At 36.3% G+C, this 16,183-nt stretch overlaps 1 protein-coding gene across 1 annotated transcript in view; it reads left to right on the forward strand.

Moving 5' to 3' along the window:
• NOX4 (NADPH oxidase 4) overlaps positions 1-16,183 on the forward strand; it is a 169,721-nt gene that overhangs the window by 73,940 nt on the left and 79,598 nt on the right. Inside the window, exon 12 of the mRNA XM_080640037.1 lies at positions 8,158-8,218. Coding sequence (XP_080496163.1) covers positions 8,158-8,218 — 61 coding nt within the window. The remainder of the gene's footprint in view (positions 1-8,157; positions 8,219-16,183) is intronic.

A 16,183-nucleotide genomic window follows, 5' to 3' on the forward strand; every position in this document is an offset into this window, starting at 1 on the left:
CTTTAAAACTGGAAGTATGAGAAATAAGTACAAACGATAAGGCACAGAAGCACAAAAGTAATTTTCACAATTTCAGTCATGGTAAAGCTAAGTTTTGAGTACTGATTTAATTAGATACCCAAAGGTTGGAGTTTTAATTACTTAAGGTGCTTCAGCATTTTTACACTTGACATTTATTTTCCTACACAAAGACATGATAATTTGGTGGGTTTTCCTAGGACGTTGTGATTGTTTTCTGCTATTGCACCTACAAATCTCCTAGGGCAGAACCAGCAGGCACATGTTTGGTGACAAGACTGAGGGAGAGCGGAGGTAATCCTATACTATTAGAACATGGATTTTGGAATCCTAGACACTCTGGGTTGGAGGGATGGATCTCCCGCTTATTAGTACTATATCCTTGGAAGAGATAATTAACATATTTACCTTTGGTGTGCTTCTTTATAAAGTGTGGGTAATAATAGTGACTTCTCTATGGAGTTACTGTGGATTGGAATTTAAAAAGATATAATAAGTGCTAATCATGGAGCTTGGCATATAGTAAGTTCTCAGTAAGTTAGAAATTGTTATCCACTGTCTCGTCCACATTTTACCTTTCATAATTTGGTGACACCTCTCCATTTTTGTTACCACTCCCCATGTCACCTTTGCTATTATGCTTTTTATTTTTATTTATGGTTATGGTTGTTGTTTTAGATAATGAGCGTAGAACCAAGACAGGATTAAATTGAATTTTTTGCCTCATTCTGCAGCATGAACTAACTGACCAAGCTCTGGCCACAGTCTGGTTTAGAAGCAGTTATTTCAGGGACAGATGATTTATTTTCCTCCTGTGGTTTACTAGCAGTTAGGATGAAGGATGGACCTTTATTGGCTGAAAACCTGGGTAGAATTTTACGTGTTGTTCTTCAACTATGTATTGGATCTCTAAGTGTTTTTCAGCTCTGCTCTGTAATTGCCAAGTTTGGATTTTCTACCAAAACAAATATTCTATTAAAGTATGCTCTCATCTAATTTAGATGTAGGAATCAGATATGATTTTTAAAAGCTCAAACTTAAAACATGAAAACTACTGCTTACTACAAATTGTAGCTTCTCTTAGTATTTAACTGAGACAGACATTTATTATGCTTATTGATATTTTTCATAGATTCTCAAAGAAATAATGCACAATCTACTTTTTTATGGTGGTAATAGATTAAAGCTTATATAAATATATCTATATCCATTCCTTATTATTTTAATTCAGAAGTACACATGATTTTCCTGACAGCTGTATTCTAAATTGTGTGACTCATGACTCTTAAGCTTGGATAACCTAATTTCACATATTTTTCCATGAGTCAGAGGCAAGTTTAGCTGTTAGTTTGTTATTGTCTGTCCTCTAACATAGCATGCCTTCACTTGCAATCATTGTTCTGCTTTTTGTTTTTAATCCCTCAACCAGTCACTTTGGGAATAGTCTTTCCAGTTTTCAATGAAAACCAGACAAGAATGGCCATGCATGGCTTAAAGATTGAAAATATTTATTTCATTTCATGGATTTAAATATAAGCAGGAAAGCTGCTTTAGTGGTTTGGATCTTGTGTCTTGCTTTCATCTATCTAATTCTTAAAATTGCTTTCCTCTAGGGCTTTACAAATCTTTTGCTTAGACAGCTTAGAAACTCAACTAGGATAGATGACAGATTAGCAAGGCAATAAAGTGTCTTAACTATAGACCATGCACAGTGGTGGAAGTTGCCACAGAAGGTCACTAATGTTCATGAAATATAACGGGACATCTGAATTCTCTGAAAGTTAAACATCATCTAATTGCTCAAGTCTGGCTCTTTTCCAGGGAAAAAGAATATATTTCTTCACTGCATAATGAGAGCCTGCATGATAAATATGAACTTTAATCAGTCGGTGTATTCAGAGCAAACCTGCTGTTTAGTAAACTTGATTTATTCAATTGGTATTTTTGGATGTTTCCTTTAAACGAGGTATCAAAGAGAAAATGACAGATAAAAGCCCTTTCTTGACTCACATCTCCTTCCAGCCTCTCCCCCATTTTTCAGTTCTTCAGTTCCTTTTCTCTCATTCTCTCTTAAGTTCACCAATGGCTGCCCACTGCACTCTACTAAAACATTTCCAAGGTCAGCAAGACCATGTTATTGCTAAATCTAATGGTCATTTCCCAGTTCTCAATGGGTTTGACTTCTCAGGAGCACTTGGCACAGCTGATCACTTGCTTTGTTAACATGTGTTGTTCATTTTGCTTCCAGGACATCCATTCACCTGGTTTTTCTCCTAATTTTTCTGACTCTTTTTAAATTTTTTTTTTGCTGTTCCTTGTCATTCCCATGACCTCTAAATATTAGAATACTCCAGTGTCCATTCCCTGAAACTTTTTTCTCTCTAGATAAACTCACTTCTCTGGTGATCCTATTCAAACTTATTAATGCATCTGTGTGTTATCATCTCCCAAATTTATATTTCCAGCTCAGCTTCAACTCTAAAATTCAAGGTCATATATCCAATTGTCTACCCAAAACTTACACTTGGATTTCTAAGGAAAATCGTAAGTTAGCATGTCTAAAATTGAATTCTTAATCTAACCTTTCCAAATCCATCCCACCCATACTCTTCCAACCCTCTTCAGTTAGTGCCAAGTTGTTCAGGCTGAAAATCTGGACGTAAACTTAACTTGTATCCTTTTAAAAAACACACACACAAAAAAAAACTACAGTCAACAATCTGTCCACAAATTTTCTTGCCTCTACCTTTAAAATATGTCCATAATTTTCATACACCCAATCCACTGCCATCTGCATAGCCTCCTAGTGGGTCTCCCTCTTCCTGCCCTTACTAACCTATCAGGAAATCTTAAGAAACAGCCAGAATGATTATTTTAAGATGCAGATCAGATCATGTCATTTATCTGTTTAAAAACCTGGTAGTTTACACCCTGAGTTATACTTGATATATCTTGGGTTGCATCTGTGTGTGTGTGTGTGTGTGTGTGTGTGTGTGTGTGTGTGTGTGAATGGAGGAGGGGATGTCAGAGGTCAGTGTGGCTGGAAATACACTAAGAAAAAGGAAGGGTGGTAGGAAATCATGTCAGAGAATTCCTGAGGAGTCAGATTAGATGGGGTTTATAGGACATGGACAGGGTTTTGCTTTTACTTTGTGGAGGGAGCCATTGGAGGGTTTTGAGCAGAGGAATGACATGTCTAGCTTAATATTTCACAGGATCAGTCTGGCTGCTATGTTAATAATTAAATGAAGTGAAGCAGGAAGACCAGTTAGGAGACTGTTGCAGTCATCCAGTTGAGGTATGATGATGGCTTGGCCCAGAGTGGAGCTGGTGAGAAGTGTCAGATTCTTAACATATTATAAAGTTAGAGTTAATAGGATTTCTTGATAGACTGGGTATGGAATGTGAAGGAAATAGAAGACTCAAGCTTATGGTCAAGGTTTTTGGTCTTAGCAACTAGAGCTGTGTTAACTGAGATAGGGAAGGCTGTGCAGAGAGCAGATTATGAGGAGAATATCTAGAGCTCAGTTTTGGACAGGTAAATTTGAGATGGCACTTAGTGTGCCTTTAAAAAATATTTGCTGAGCTAATGAATGGCAGGCATTTTGGCTCTACTTTCCACTGTACTAGTTATTCCTGCATCTAGAGCCCTTTTTGTCTTACCTCTGATTATCTTTGGGTTTGTGGAGGGGTAATTGCCTGGCTTGTGCTTGCAGTGAGGTGAATCTGCGGGTTCAGTTATTCCATATACAGACATGAACAGTTCTTTTTTTAAATCATGAGCCCACACCCAGCCTCTCTCTGAGACGTAAGATCTCTCATTATCATGTGGGAAAGATGGGCTTGCTTCTCAAAGTAGATCTCCTTTTTGAAGGTAGACTAGTTAAGTGAGGAAATGAAGGGTCAGGGTCATGTTTTAATTGATCCATGTTGGTTTTGGTAGATTATTAGAGTGGATCAGGAGAAACATGGAATATAATGTTGGAAAGAAATTGGAACAGATGTGGTTGGCCATATAGGAAGGAAAATAATTGGGTGTTTATCCATAGGGGGAACACAAAAGGTTAACCAATAGGAGATTGCTATGATCAGACCCTTTCTTTGGTAAGATTATTTGAAAGGACTTGAAAATTGATTGAATGCTGGCAGGAAGAGAAATACCTGATATTACTCTGGGATTTGAGGCTCTGCTTTGATAAGGATTTATAGGTTCTATGGCCCGACAGAAGAGAAGGAGAAGGAGAATATAACTTGGGAAGTAAAACAACAGCAATTTGAGATATATTACATTTAGAGTGAATTTCTGGTGGAAATGTTTAGCAGGAATAGAAAATGTGAAACTAGATCTTTGGAAGAAAGAGCTAACAATAAAGTCCTCACAACAATGATTAAAGAACATTATGTTCTGTGATCATTTCCTCTGGTTTAATAAATTTAAAAACAAACACATTGTGGCTTTTAAATTTCTTTTCCATGTTGAGTAAATCCTTGTGCAGTGACATCATTTTTACATTCAGTTCCCAAATGTAAGATAATTACATAATATCTGTTTATATTTTTGTGGAACTGTTATAAAATCTTTTGAGCACATTAAAATCTCAACACCATATTGAGCAAATAATTTGAAGGAAAAGCTTTTTTCCCCCTCCAAGATAGCATAGTACACATTTTCTCAGATCTGTTGTTATAAATTTTGTCACTTTATTTTCTTATCCTTAACTAGATGCTGTGTATTCTGGTAGTTATAGTAAGGTCTACAAGAGCCAAACTCCATTCTCTTCACCTAGGTAACTTACGTGAGACTAAAGGAAGATTCAGCAGTGTTTTAATGTTTACTTTTAAATTTAACATTTAAAACATTTAAAATTATAAGCATTGTAAAAGCTAATAATAAATTTTTAAAAATAGATGTGTATGAAATGAGTTCTTACTTTGTATCTTTAATTTAATTTCCCAGAAGTTAATGTTGAATAATAGAATATTTTATATTCTCTTCAACAAATTTCTATGTATAGAGAAAAAACACTAATATCCATTTTTATTTTAGTGATGCGAACTTAACTACACATACTGTCTTGCAACTTTTTAAACTGAAAAAATTGGCATAAGCATATATTTCTTTATTAATGTTCTGGAAGAAACAAGATAGGCATGGATATTAATACTTTATTATTTCTTTCCTTTGAGAAATTTTCACAACACTCTTAAAAAGATAGTAAGGCCCTGCTGGCATTGCTCAGTGGTTGAGCATTGACCTATGAACCAAGAAGTCACAGTTCAAATCCTAGTCAGGACACATGCCTGGATTGTGGGCTGGATGCCCAGTGTGGGGCATGCAGGAGGCAACTGATCAATGATTTTTCTCTCATCATTGATGTTTCTATCTCTCTCTCCCTCTCTGAAATCAATAAAAATATATTTAAAAAAACACATCTTTATCATTTAAAAAAAGAAAATTCTAAGAAAACATTAAAGAATCACTATATTGTACCTTAAGCAATGTTAGTGTATATGAACATTATTTTGGCAAAGCTACTAAAATGTGATTCTGAGATCTTTAGTCACTTTCAAACCACACATACTGAAATCATTCTAAGTTACTCTGTGCAGGCCCCCTTCAAATTGGAAGCTATCTGATTGGCCAAAGTCTCTCTTAAAATCTGTCTTCTTAGTTCTTACAACTAGTCTGAGGAAATTTATAAAGGCATCATTCCCAAGAATTTGAGAGAAACAATATTGTGTTTTATCTTTTCAAAGCAGATCAGCCTTAAAAGCTATATTAATGCATTTGGCCAGCTCTTAGAAGAGGAAGCTTTATAGGATCCTACAAGACCTGAGGAGATGTTAAACATCATATGTGATTATCTTTTACAATGTCTGTGCTGAAAGAATAGAGCAGGGGTATGAATACGTGGCAAATGTATATGTTTTCCTTTAGAATAATACATTATGAGATTAAGTCAAGTTAGACATACACTTAGTCACATGAAGACAGACCTTTTTGCCCCCTATTCTATTTTCTTGGCTTAGATCTTTTCATAACCTAAGATAGTGAGTGAAACATCAAGTAACATGTGGACAATCATATTGGTAGCTTGGAACTCTGTTGGGATTCTTGCTTTCTGCAAACTACAACTTTTACTGCATAGAGGTTCTGGCCAGTCTTAGGCAGTATGAAGTAAAAATGGTGGGTGGTTTTTACATATCACATCATTTTATTTGTAGATTTACTAATGATAATACTGACTGAGCTCTGAATTATTAAAAACCAGAATGTAAATTAAATAAATATTAGACTCATAATTATAAATGAAATATTTTAGTAGTATATATTTGATTTATTTTAATATTTCATATTACTGCAAGCAGTAACAATCCTATTAGAAACACTAATTGCAGAGTTGTAGTTTGGAAATCTATGTTACATTAATTCCCAGCTCTGAACATATATTAGATCATGTGTTTTTTAGTTTGTTTGTGATTTGTCATGAGCACATGATTAATACCTACATTTTAATTTAGTTTTTTCACTGATATCCAAGCTCCCTTACTTCTGTGACAAGTCATTTACATATTTCCATGGTATCTTCATCTTCCTTTATTTCCTCTCCTCATAACAGCCTACCTGATCTCTGTTAATTGGTCACCACAATGAGCTTGAGGATCATAGACTTGTTTTATGCAACCCATTCTCTCTCACAGGGGCCTTCAGAACCACTGCCATTTACTTGCATCTTTGCTTTAACTTCAGCCCATATTCCCCCTAATATATTATTGTACCTTGGTTCAATTAATCTTCAACCAATATGTTTTCTCCTCCTACTCCATTTGATTTCTCAAACAACCCTTATCTTTTGCCACATCTTTTTTTTTAATGGAGATAGTGACCTTTATAGTTAAGAACTATTTAGTTAGATAAATCTGGATCTGAACTCTGCCTTATCTTTTTACTAGTTCTATGATCTTGAGCAAGGTAATATTTTTAATGTCAATGACTCTATTTCCTTAACTATAAAAGACAACTTTCCAGGGTTATTGTGAGATTTTGAACGAAAGCACTTAGCACTGTCCTTGGCACATGGTACTCAATGACCACTGGGTAGTCACAGACAGGTGATCCCTTATCTATAACCTTCAGGATAGATGTATTTTTAGAATTCAGAATTTTGTGTATTTTAAAGGGTATGCATATTCCTTATATAAGATCTCTAGTAGGATGTGAGGCAGCATTCTTAAACAAATTGATATTTCTGTAGGGAAATGCTTCTGTTTGAATTTTTATATAGAAGTATTAGCCTCTCATCATCACCCTTCCATCAATTCAAGTCAGATATTGCCCCCGAGCTATAAAAATACTCATTTTTCAGAACTGTTGAATTTTGGAATTGTGAATAAGGGATTGGGATTCTGGAAAATTAAAGGAGATTCTGCATTTTCTTATTGTGAACTATACTATTCTCTCATTTTTACTATGTGGGTCTTTTCTAGATTTTATAAACATGGGCCACAGATACTGTTTCTTATTTTTGTTACCATAACTCACTCTCCTCCCCAGGTGCCCCTGCCTGGGGATATCACTCCAGGTATCTTCTGAGAATAGCACTCCAGATAGCTTCTAAGAATTAAAGGAATGAAATAGAAGGGAATGGAATGCTTTCAGTATCAGTTTCCTCTTTGGATATGGAATATTTAAGTCACATTGAGAATTATATTTTTCTTTTCTCCAAACTTTGTTAGAATGTGAAGCATATGATAGTATCAGGAGAGAAAAATACATCAAAAATTTTAGTGTACATTCTGCCTTTGTAGTAAAAGCTGTGACCTCTTAAATATTTTAACTCAAAAGATATTTAAGCAAGATTTATAGTAAGATACAATATACTAGCAGTTTGAGACTATATTAAATTGTTTTATTTAAATGTTTACAGGTTTTTAGAGAAATTTATATTGTCATATTGACTAGTTGACATTGCTCTTTACTTCTACTAGTGACTATCTATATACATTTTTATTCCATTGCTTTCTGTTTTATATTGATTTGGGGAACTTGCTGTGAGACTAAAAGTTGCAATTCAATCGTACCTGGTAATACATAATTATTATTCATAATTGATTCTAGTATTTATTTATTTATTGTAGTGTCCTACTGAAACCAAAGCAACATTCGGGGTCCACCTTAAAATAGTAGGAGACTGGACAGGTATGTAGAACATATTGTTTTAAGATACATGCTTTGAAAATAATGAATCATATAATAATTTGTGTCTAAGTAGTAGAATTGCCAGCATGTATAGAAATGTATATATATTCTAAAGCTGTTGTTTGTTTTCTTTTCTTTTCTTTTTTAAATATATTTTATTGATTTTTTACAGAGAGGAAGGGAGAGGGATAGAGAGTTAGAAACATGGATGAGAGAGAAACATCCATCAGCTGCCTCCTGCACACTCCCCACTGGGGATGTGCCCGCAACCAAGGTACATGCCCTTGACTGGAATAGAACCTGGGACCCTTGAGTCTGCAGGCCAACGCTCTATCTACTGAGCCAAACCAGTTAGGGCTGTTGTTTGTTTACTTATACAGTTTTGATATTATGTTTTCTTCTTATAAGATGCATTTTAGAATTAGAATATTTCGGATATTAGTAATTTTTATTTTCAAATCTTCACAGCAGCTTTATTTGTAATAGCCAAAACCTGGAGACAACCCAAATATCTACTAACAGCTGAATGGATAAAAAAAAAACAATTGTGGTATACTCATATAATGGAATAATACCTAACAATACTAATAAAGAAACTATAGATACATGTAACAAGATGGATTAATCTGAAAATAATCATGTTTAATGAAAAAAGCCAGAGTCCCCACGCCTTAGAAAGTATATTGCATAAAATTCTAGAAGATGTAGTACATTTTAATAATGTATTATTCACTGTGTTTGCAAATCACAGGTTTCCGCCTACTTGTCAGATGTACTGGCAATGGTGGGAACACGGAACTATTTTTTCCTTTGTTTTATTTTTTATTTTTTGAAATTTTTTTATTAAGGTATTATACATATCTTACCATTGCCCCCCCACCCCACTCCCATACATGCCCTCACCCCCAGTGTTTTGCATCCATTGGTTATTCTTATATGCATGCATGTAAGTCCTTCAGTTGATCTCTTATTTCCCCCACCTCTCCCTAACCTTCCCGCTGTAATTTGACAGTCTGATGCTTTACTGCCTCTGTATCTATCTTTTTGTTCATCAGTTTATAATGTTTTTTATTATCCACAAATGAGTGAGATCATGTGATTTTTTTTTTCACTGACTGGCTTATTTCACTTAGCATAATGTTCTCCAATTCCATCCAGGTTGCTACAAATGGTAAGAATTCCTTCTTTTTTATGGCAGCATAGTATTCCATTGTGTAGATGTACCATAGTTTTCTGATCCAGTCATCTGCTGACGGATACCTAGACTGTTTCCAAATCTTAGCTATTGTAAATTGTGCTGCCATGAACATAGGGGTGCATATATCCTTTCTGATTGGTGTTTCTAGTTTCTTAGGATATATTCCTAGGAGTGGGATTACTGGGTCAAATGGGAGTTCCATTTTCAGTTTTTTGAGGAAACTCCATACTGTTCTCCACAGTGGCTGCAACAGTCTGCATTCCCACCAGAAGTGCACGAGGGTTCCTTTTTCTCCGCATCCTCACCAACACTTGTCGTTTGTTGATTTGTTGATGATAAACATTCTGACAGGTGTGAGATGGTATCACATGGTCGTTTTGATTTGCATCTCTCAGATAATTAGTGACTTTGAGCATGTTTCATGTGTCTCTTGGCCTTCCTTCTGTATTCTTTCGAAAAGATTCCATTTAGGTCCGTTGCCCATTTCTTTATTGGATTGTTTATCTTCCTTTTGTTGAGTTGTATGAGTTCCCTGTAAATGTTGGAGATTAAACCTTTATCAGTGATAACATTTGCAAATATGTTCTCCCATACCATGGGGTTTCTTGTTTTGTTGATGGTTTCTATTGCTGTGAAAAAGCTTTTTATTTTGATGTAGTCCCATTTGTTTATTTTCTCTTTGGCTTCCATTGCCCTAGGGGCAGTGTCAGTGAAGAAGTTCTTTCAGCATATGTCTGAGATTTTGCTGCCTGTGGATTCCTCTAGTATTTTTATGGTTTCCCGTCTTATGTTTAAGTCCAGTATGCAATTTGAGTTAATTTTTGTGTATGGTGTAAGTTGGTGATCTAGTTTCATTTTTTTGCATGTATCTGTCCAATTTTCCCAACACCATTTATTGAAGAGACTGTCTTGACTCCATTGTATGCTCATGCCTCCTTTGTCAAATATTAATTGAGCATAGTGGTTTGGGTCAATATCTGGATTCTCTATTCTATTCCATTGGTCTATATGTCTGTTCTTGTGCCAGTACCACGCTGTTTTGAGGACAGTGGCTTTGTAATACAGCTTGAAATCTGGTATTGAGATCCCTCCTACTTTATTCTTCTTTCTCAGGATTGCTGTGGCTATTCGGGGTCTTTTTTTATTCCAGATGAATTTTTGGAGAGTTCTTTCTAGGTCTGTGAAATATGCCATTGGTATTTTAATGGGGAGTGCATTGAATCTGTAGATTGCTTTGGGTAGTATGGACATTTTAATGATGTTGATTCTACCAATCCGTGAACATGGTATGTTCTTCCATCTGTTTACATCTTCCTCTATCTCTTTCTTCAGTGTCCTGTAGTTTTCCACGTATAGGTCTTTTACCTCCTTAGTTAAGTTTATTCCTAGGTATCTTAATTTTTTTGGTGCGATGGTAAATGGGATTGCTTTTTTAGTCTCTCTTTCTGTAAGTTCACTATTGTTGTATATAAATGTCATAGATTTCTTGGCATTAATTTTGTGTCCTGCTACATTGCCGAATTCATTTATTAAGTCTATTAGTTTTTGGATGGAGTCTTTTGAGTTTTCTATGTACAATATCATGTCATCTGCAAATAAGGACAGCTTTACTTCTTCTTTTCCAATTTGGATGCCTTCTATTTCTTCTTCTTGTCTGATCGCAATGGCTAATACTTCCAGTACTATGTTGAACAGGAGTGGTGAGAGTGGGCATCCCTGTCTTGTTCCTGTTCTTAGGGCAAATAGTTTTCGTTTTTGCCCATTGAGTATGATGTTAGTTGTGGGTTTATCATATATCGCTTTTATTGTGTTGAGGTATGATCCTTCTATTCACACCTTGTTGAGAGTTTTTATCAAGAAAGGGTGTTGGATTTTGTCAAATGCTTTTTCTGCATCAATTGATATGACTATGTTAATTTTATCTCTCAATTTGTTTATGTGATGTATCACGTTTATTGATTTGCGGATATTGTACCATCCTTGCATTCCTGGGATAAATCCTACTTGGTCATGGTGTATGATCTTTCTGATGTAGTGCTGGAGCCGATTTGCTGGAATTTTGTTGAGGATTTTGGCATCTATGTTCATGAGGGATATTGGCTTGTAATTCTCTTTCATTGTGTTGTCTTAATCTGGTTTTGGTATTAGGGTGATGCTGGCTTCATAGAAGGAGCTTGGAAGTGTTCCTTCCTCTTGAATTTTTTGGAATAGTCTGAGGAGGATAGGTTTTAGTTCTTCCTTGAATGTTTGGTAAAACTCTCCTGTGAAGCCATCTGGCCCCGGGCTTTTGTATGCCGGAAGCTTTTTGATGACTGCTTCAATTTCTTCCATAGTTACTGGCATATTGAGCTGTTTAGATTCTTCCTGATTGAGTTTTGGAAGGTTATATTTTTCTAGGAATATGTCCATTTCCTCCAGGTTGTCCAGTTTGTTGACATAGAGTTGTTCATAGTATTTTTTTTTAAATGTATTTTATTGATATTTCACAGAGAGGAAGGGAGAGGGATAGAGAGCTAGAAACATCAATGAGAGAGAAACATCGATCAGCTGCCTCCTGCACACCTCCCACTGAGGATGTGCCAGCAACCAAGGTACATGCCCTTGACCGGAATCAAATCTGGGACCTTTCAGTCACCAGGCTGATGCTCTATCCACTGAGCCAAACCGGTTTCGGCATAGTATTTTTTAACAATCCTTTGTATTTTGGTGGGATCTGTTGTTATTTCACCTCTTTCATTTCTGATTTTGTTTATTTGGGTCCTCTCTCTTTGCTTCTTGGTGAGCCTGGCTAAAGGTTCATCAATCTTGTTTATCCTTTCAAAGAACCAGCTCTTGTTTTTGTTGATCTTTTGTATTGTTTCTATGGTCTCTACGTCATTTATCTCCGCCCTGATCTTTATTATTTCCTTCCTTCTGCTTACATGGGGATTTTCTTGTTGCTCTTTTTCTAACTCTTTGAGTTGTAGGGTTAGGTAACTTATTACCATATTTTCTTGTTTTTTGCAGTATGCTTGTAGAGCTATGAACTTCCGTCTCAAGACTGCTTTCGCTGTGTCCCATAGATTTTGGATTGTTGTGTTTTCATTGTCATTTGTTGCCATGATGTTTTTTTATTTCTTCCTTAATCTCTCTGGTAACCCAGTCATTGTTTAATAGCATGCTGTTTAGTTTCCATGTGTTTGATTTTTTTGGATTGTTTTTATTGTAGTTGATTTCCAGTTTTATGCCATTGTGGTCTGTAAAGACGCTTGATATGATTTCTATCTTCTTGAATTTGAAGAGACTTTTCTTATGTCCCAACATATGGTCTATCTTTGAAAATGACCCATGTGCACTTGAGAAGAATGTATATTCTGTGGCTTTGGGGTGAAATGTTCTGAAGATGTCAATTAATTCCCTCTGGTCTGGTGAGTCATTTAGGATTGATGTTTCTTTGCTGATTTTTTGTTTAGAGGCTTTGTCCAATGGTGATAGTGGGGTATTAAAGTCTCTACTGTGATTGAATTGCTGTCAATCTCTCCCTTGATATCTTCCAAGAGGTTTTTAATGTATTTGGGTGCTCCTGTATTGGGTGCATATATGTTTACCAGAGTTATTTCTTCTTGTTGGATTGCTCCCTTTAGTATTATGAAGTGGCCTTCCTTATCTCTTGTTATGTCCTTCACTTTAAGATCTAATTTGTCAGATATAAGTATTGCTCCCCAGCTTTTTTTTCATTTCCATTCACCTGAAAAACCTTTTTCCATCCCTTCAACTTCAGTCTGTGTGCGTCTTTTTTTCTGAAGTGGGTTTCTTGTAGACAGAAGATATATGGGTCATGTTTTCTTATCCAATCCGTTACCCTGTGTCTTTTGATTGGGGCATTTAATCCATTTACATTTAACGTTATTATTGATAGGATCTTATTTGTTGCCATTTTTATTCTTTACCCCAGTGTTCCTTCTTCACTTTCTATTTCTTTCTTTTTTTTTTTTTATAACAGACCCTTTAGCATTTCTTGCATTGCTGGTTTGGTGGTAATAAATTACCTTAGTCCTTTTTTTTGTCTGTGAAGTTCCTGATTTCACCTTCAATTTTGATAGATAGCCTTGCTGGGTACAGTATTCTTGGATTCAGACCCTTCCTTTGCATGATTTTGTATATTTCATTCCATTCCCTTCTGGCCTGATTCGTTTCTGTTGCAAAATCAGTGGTTAGTCTGATGGGGGTTCCTTTGTATGTAATTTTCTTTCTCTCTCTTGCCGCTTTTAAGATACTTACTTTGTCGTTGGTATTTGCCAATTTAGTTATAATGTACCTTGGTGTCGGTCTTTTGGGGTTCATTTTGCTTGGGACTCTGTGAGCTTCTTGGATTTGTGTGGGTTTTTTCTTCCCTATATCAGGTAAGTTTTTTGTCATTATTTCTTCAAACAGGTTTTCTATCCCTTGCTCAATTTCCTTTCCTTCTGGGACCCCTATTACGCGGATGTTGTTTTGTTTCGTGGTGTCCCAAAGTTCCCTTAGGCTCTCCTCCTGCTTTTTAATTTTTTTTTCTAGAAGCTGCTCTACTTGGGTATATTTTTCCATCTTGTCTTCTAGCTCACTGATGCGGTCCTCTGCTTCTTCTTGTCTACTCTTGATGCTTTCTATTGAATTCTTTATAGCAGCGATGTCATTTTTCATTTCTTCTTTGTTCTTCTTCATTTCCTCTTGGTTCTTACTCATATTGTCGAATTTGTCTTCCATTCTTTTCAGTCACCTTATGACCATTTCTCTGAATTGTTTCTCTGGCAGGTTGCTTGCCTCCATTTCGTTTACTTCCTTTTCTGGTGATGCCTGCTTTTCTTTCATATGCGGGCTGTTTCTTTGTCTCCCCATGGTCTCTCTTCTCCAGGTATCTGGTTATGTAGTTCTTTCTCTCCTGTGTTGATTTAAAGGCACAAAATACAACACAATCAGGTACAACATACAAGGCACTGAACAGAAATGTATTCATGATATTAATAACCTGCAATAAAGGTGACCTCCAGAGAAAGGCAAATTAGGGGATAGGAGAGAAAGAGGAAGAGGAAAAAGGAAGAAAGGAAGAAAGGAAGGAAGGAAGGAAGGAAGGAAGGAAGGAAGGAAGAAAGAAAGAAAGAAAGAAAGAAAGAAAGAAAGAAAAAAAGAGGAGTGTCAAAATGAAATTGGGAAAAGGAAAAAAAAATAAGAGAGACAAGAAAGAGACTAAGAGAGAAAGGGGAACAAACTATATATATGGGGAGAAAACTCCAATAGAACAACCACTAATCCCAGCAAATGCCAGCAACAGGTACCTGGGGATTAATACAAACTACAACACCAACTAATATCAAGTGAGGCAAGGGAAAACAGAAGCAAAAAACAAACAAAAACAAAGCAAACAAAAAAACGAAACAAAAAAAAGAATAAGCAAAACAATCTCACAAAAAAGCATAAAAATTAGATATAATCAACATTCAAGCAAACAACAACAAAAGGACAGAGAAAAAACAATTTTTTGGATAGTTAAGATAGCGAAGAGAGAGGTGTGTTTGGACTTGGAGCTGGGGATTGGAGATTAGATATATAAGTAGGGTGAAATTTTAACAGGGGGTAAACAGAAAGAATTTGGAAAATCTAAAGCAGGAAAGGGGTACGATAAACAGGACACCAAAATGAGAAAGGTTAGGAAGAGAGTGATGGCATAAAGGTAGAGTTGAGATAGATTAAAATGATGCTAAAGGAAAGATGAAAATAGAATGTAGAACACTAATCCCAAAGTAAAATAAAGAGAAAATGAAATGATACTTAAAAAAAAGGTAAAATAGTAGTAGTAATAATACTGATTGAAAATAAAAATGTAATAATTAAAAAGGTAAAATCAAGTGAGGAAAAAAGAAAAAAAATAGTTTCTTGAGTAAAAGATGCAAAAAATGAAAATAAAAAATAAAATAAAATGTGCAGTAGTGAAGGTCATTCAGTTCCTCTATTGTTCTGTTTGGCACGTGTGTTTCTCAGTCCGGACAGTATTGCAGTTCCCTGCGTTCCACAGCTCCTCAGTGTTGTAAGCCAGTCCTGATTTTGAAGCAGGCGATATGTCTTAATTTCTTGTATTCCTTTATTTTTGATTACACAAGTGTCAATTTGTGATTCAGCCCCTGTGTGGCAGTGTTTCCGGATTGACTCCGGGTCTATATATGGCCTCTCTAGGCAGTGTTAGAGCCTTCTTTCCCTGTGGCACTCACTACCGGTTTGTGGGAGTGGGCTGCCTCAGAGCTGGCTCTCCGATGGTCACTCCCCGCTCCGATCCCCAGGTTCCAGAAAAACAACTTCCCCCTGCAGTCTCCAAGGGTGACCCCCAACTGGGTGATCCTATGTATTGGGCTTAGTAATCAGAAGCAAGGATTTGAAGAGGAAAAAGCCCAAGTGTGCGAACAATGGGTCTGCGCGCAAGTCTAAGCAGCCGACACACCTTTGAAATTCTTAGGCTGTCCCTGCACACAGATCAAAATGGGTTTCTTTTTAGAGATCCCCTCTGTTAGCAGCTCTGAGGATCCCCTTCCACATTCACGGATCACGCCAGCCCCAACAGCCACGGATAATTCTAGGCACGGACTTCCCTGGTCCTCCAGCTCCCGCAAAACACGCTTTCCTCTCTCCCGCCAGGAGCAGAGACCTCACCTTATCCCAGGCGAAATCTGACCTTTCCGTGGTGGAGTGTAGAGCTCCTCTGAATTCACTTGTTTGTGCCAATTGGGGACCATTGTTCTGGGGCTCACAGCTGTTCC

The sequence above is a fragment of the Plecotus auritus genome, assembly GCF_963455305.1.
Source record: "Plecotus auritus genome assembly, chromosome: 9".
Classification (NCBI taxonomy): domain Eukaryota; kingdom Metazoa; phylum Chordata; class Mammalia; order Chiroptera; family Vespertilionidae; genus Plecotus; species Plecotus auritus.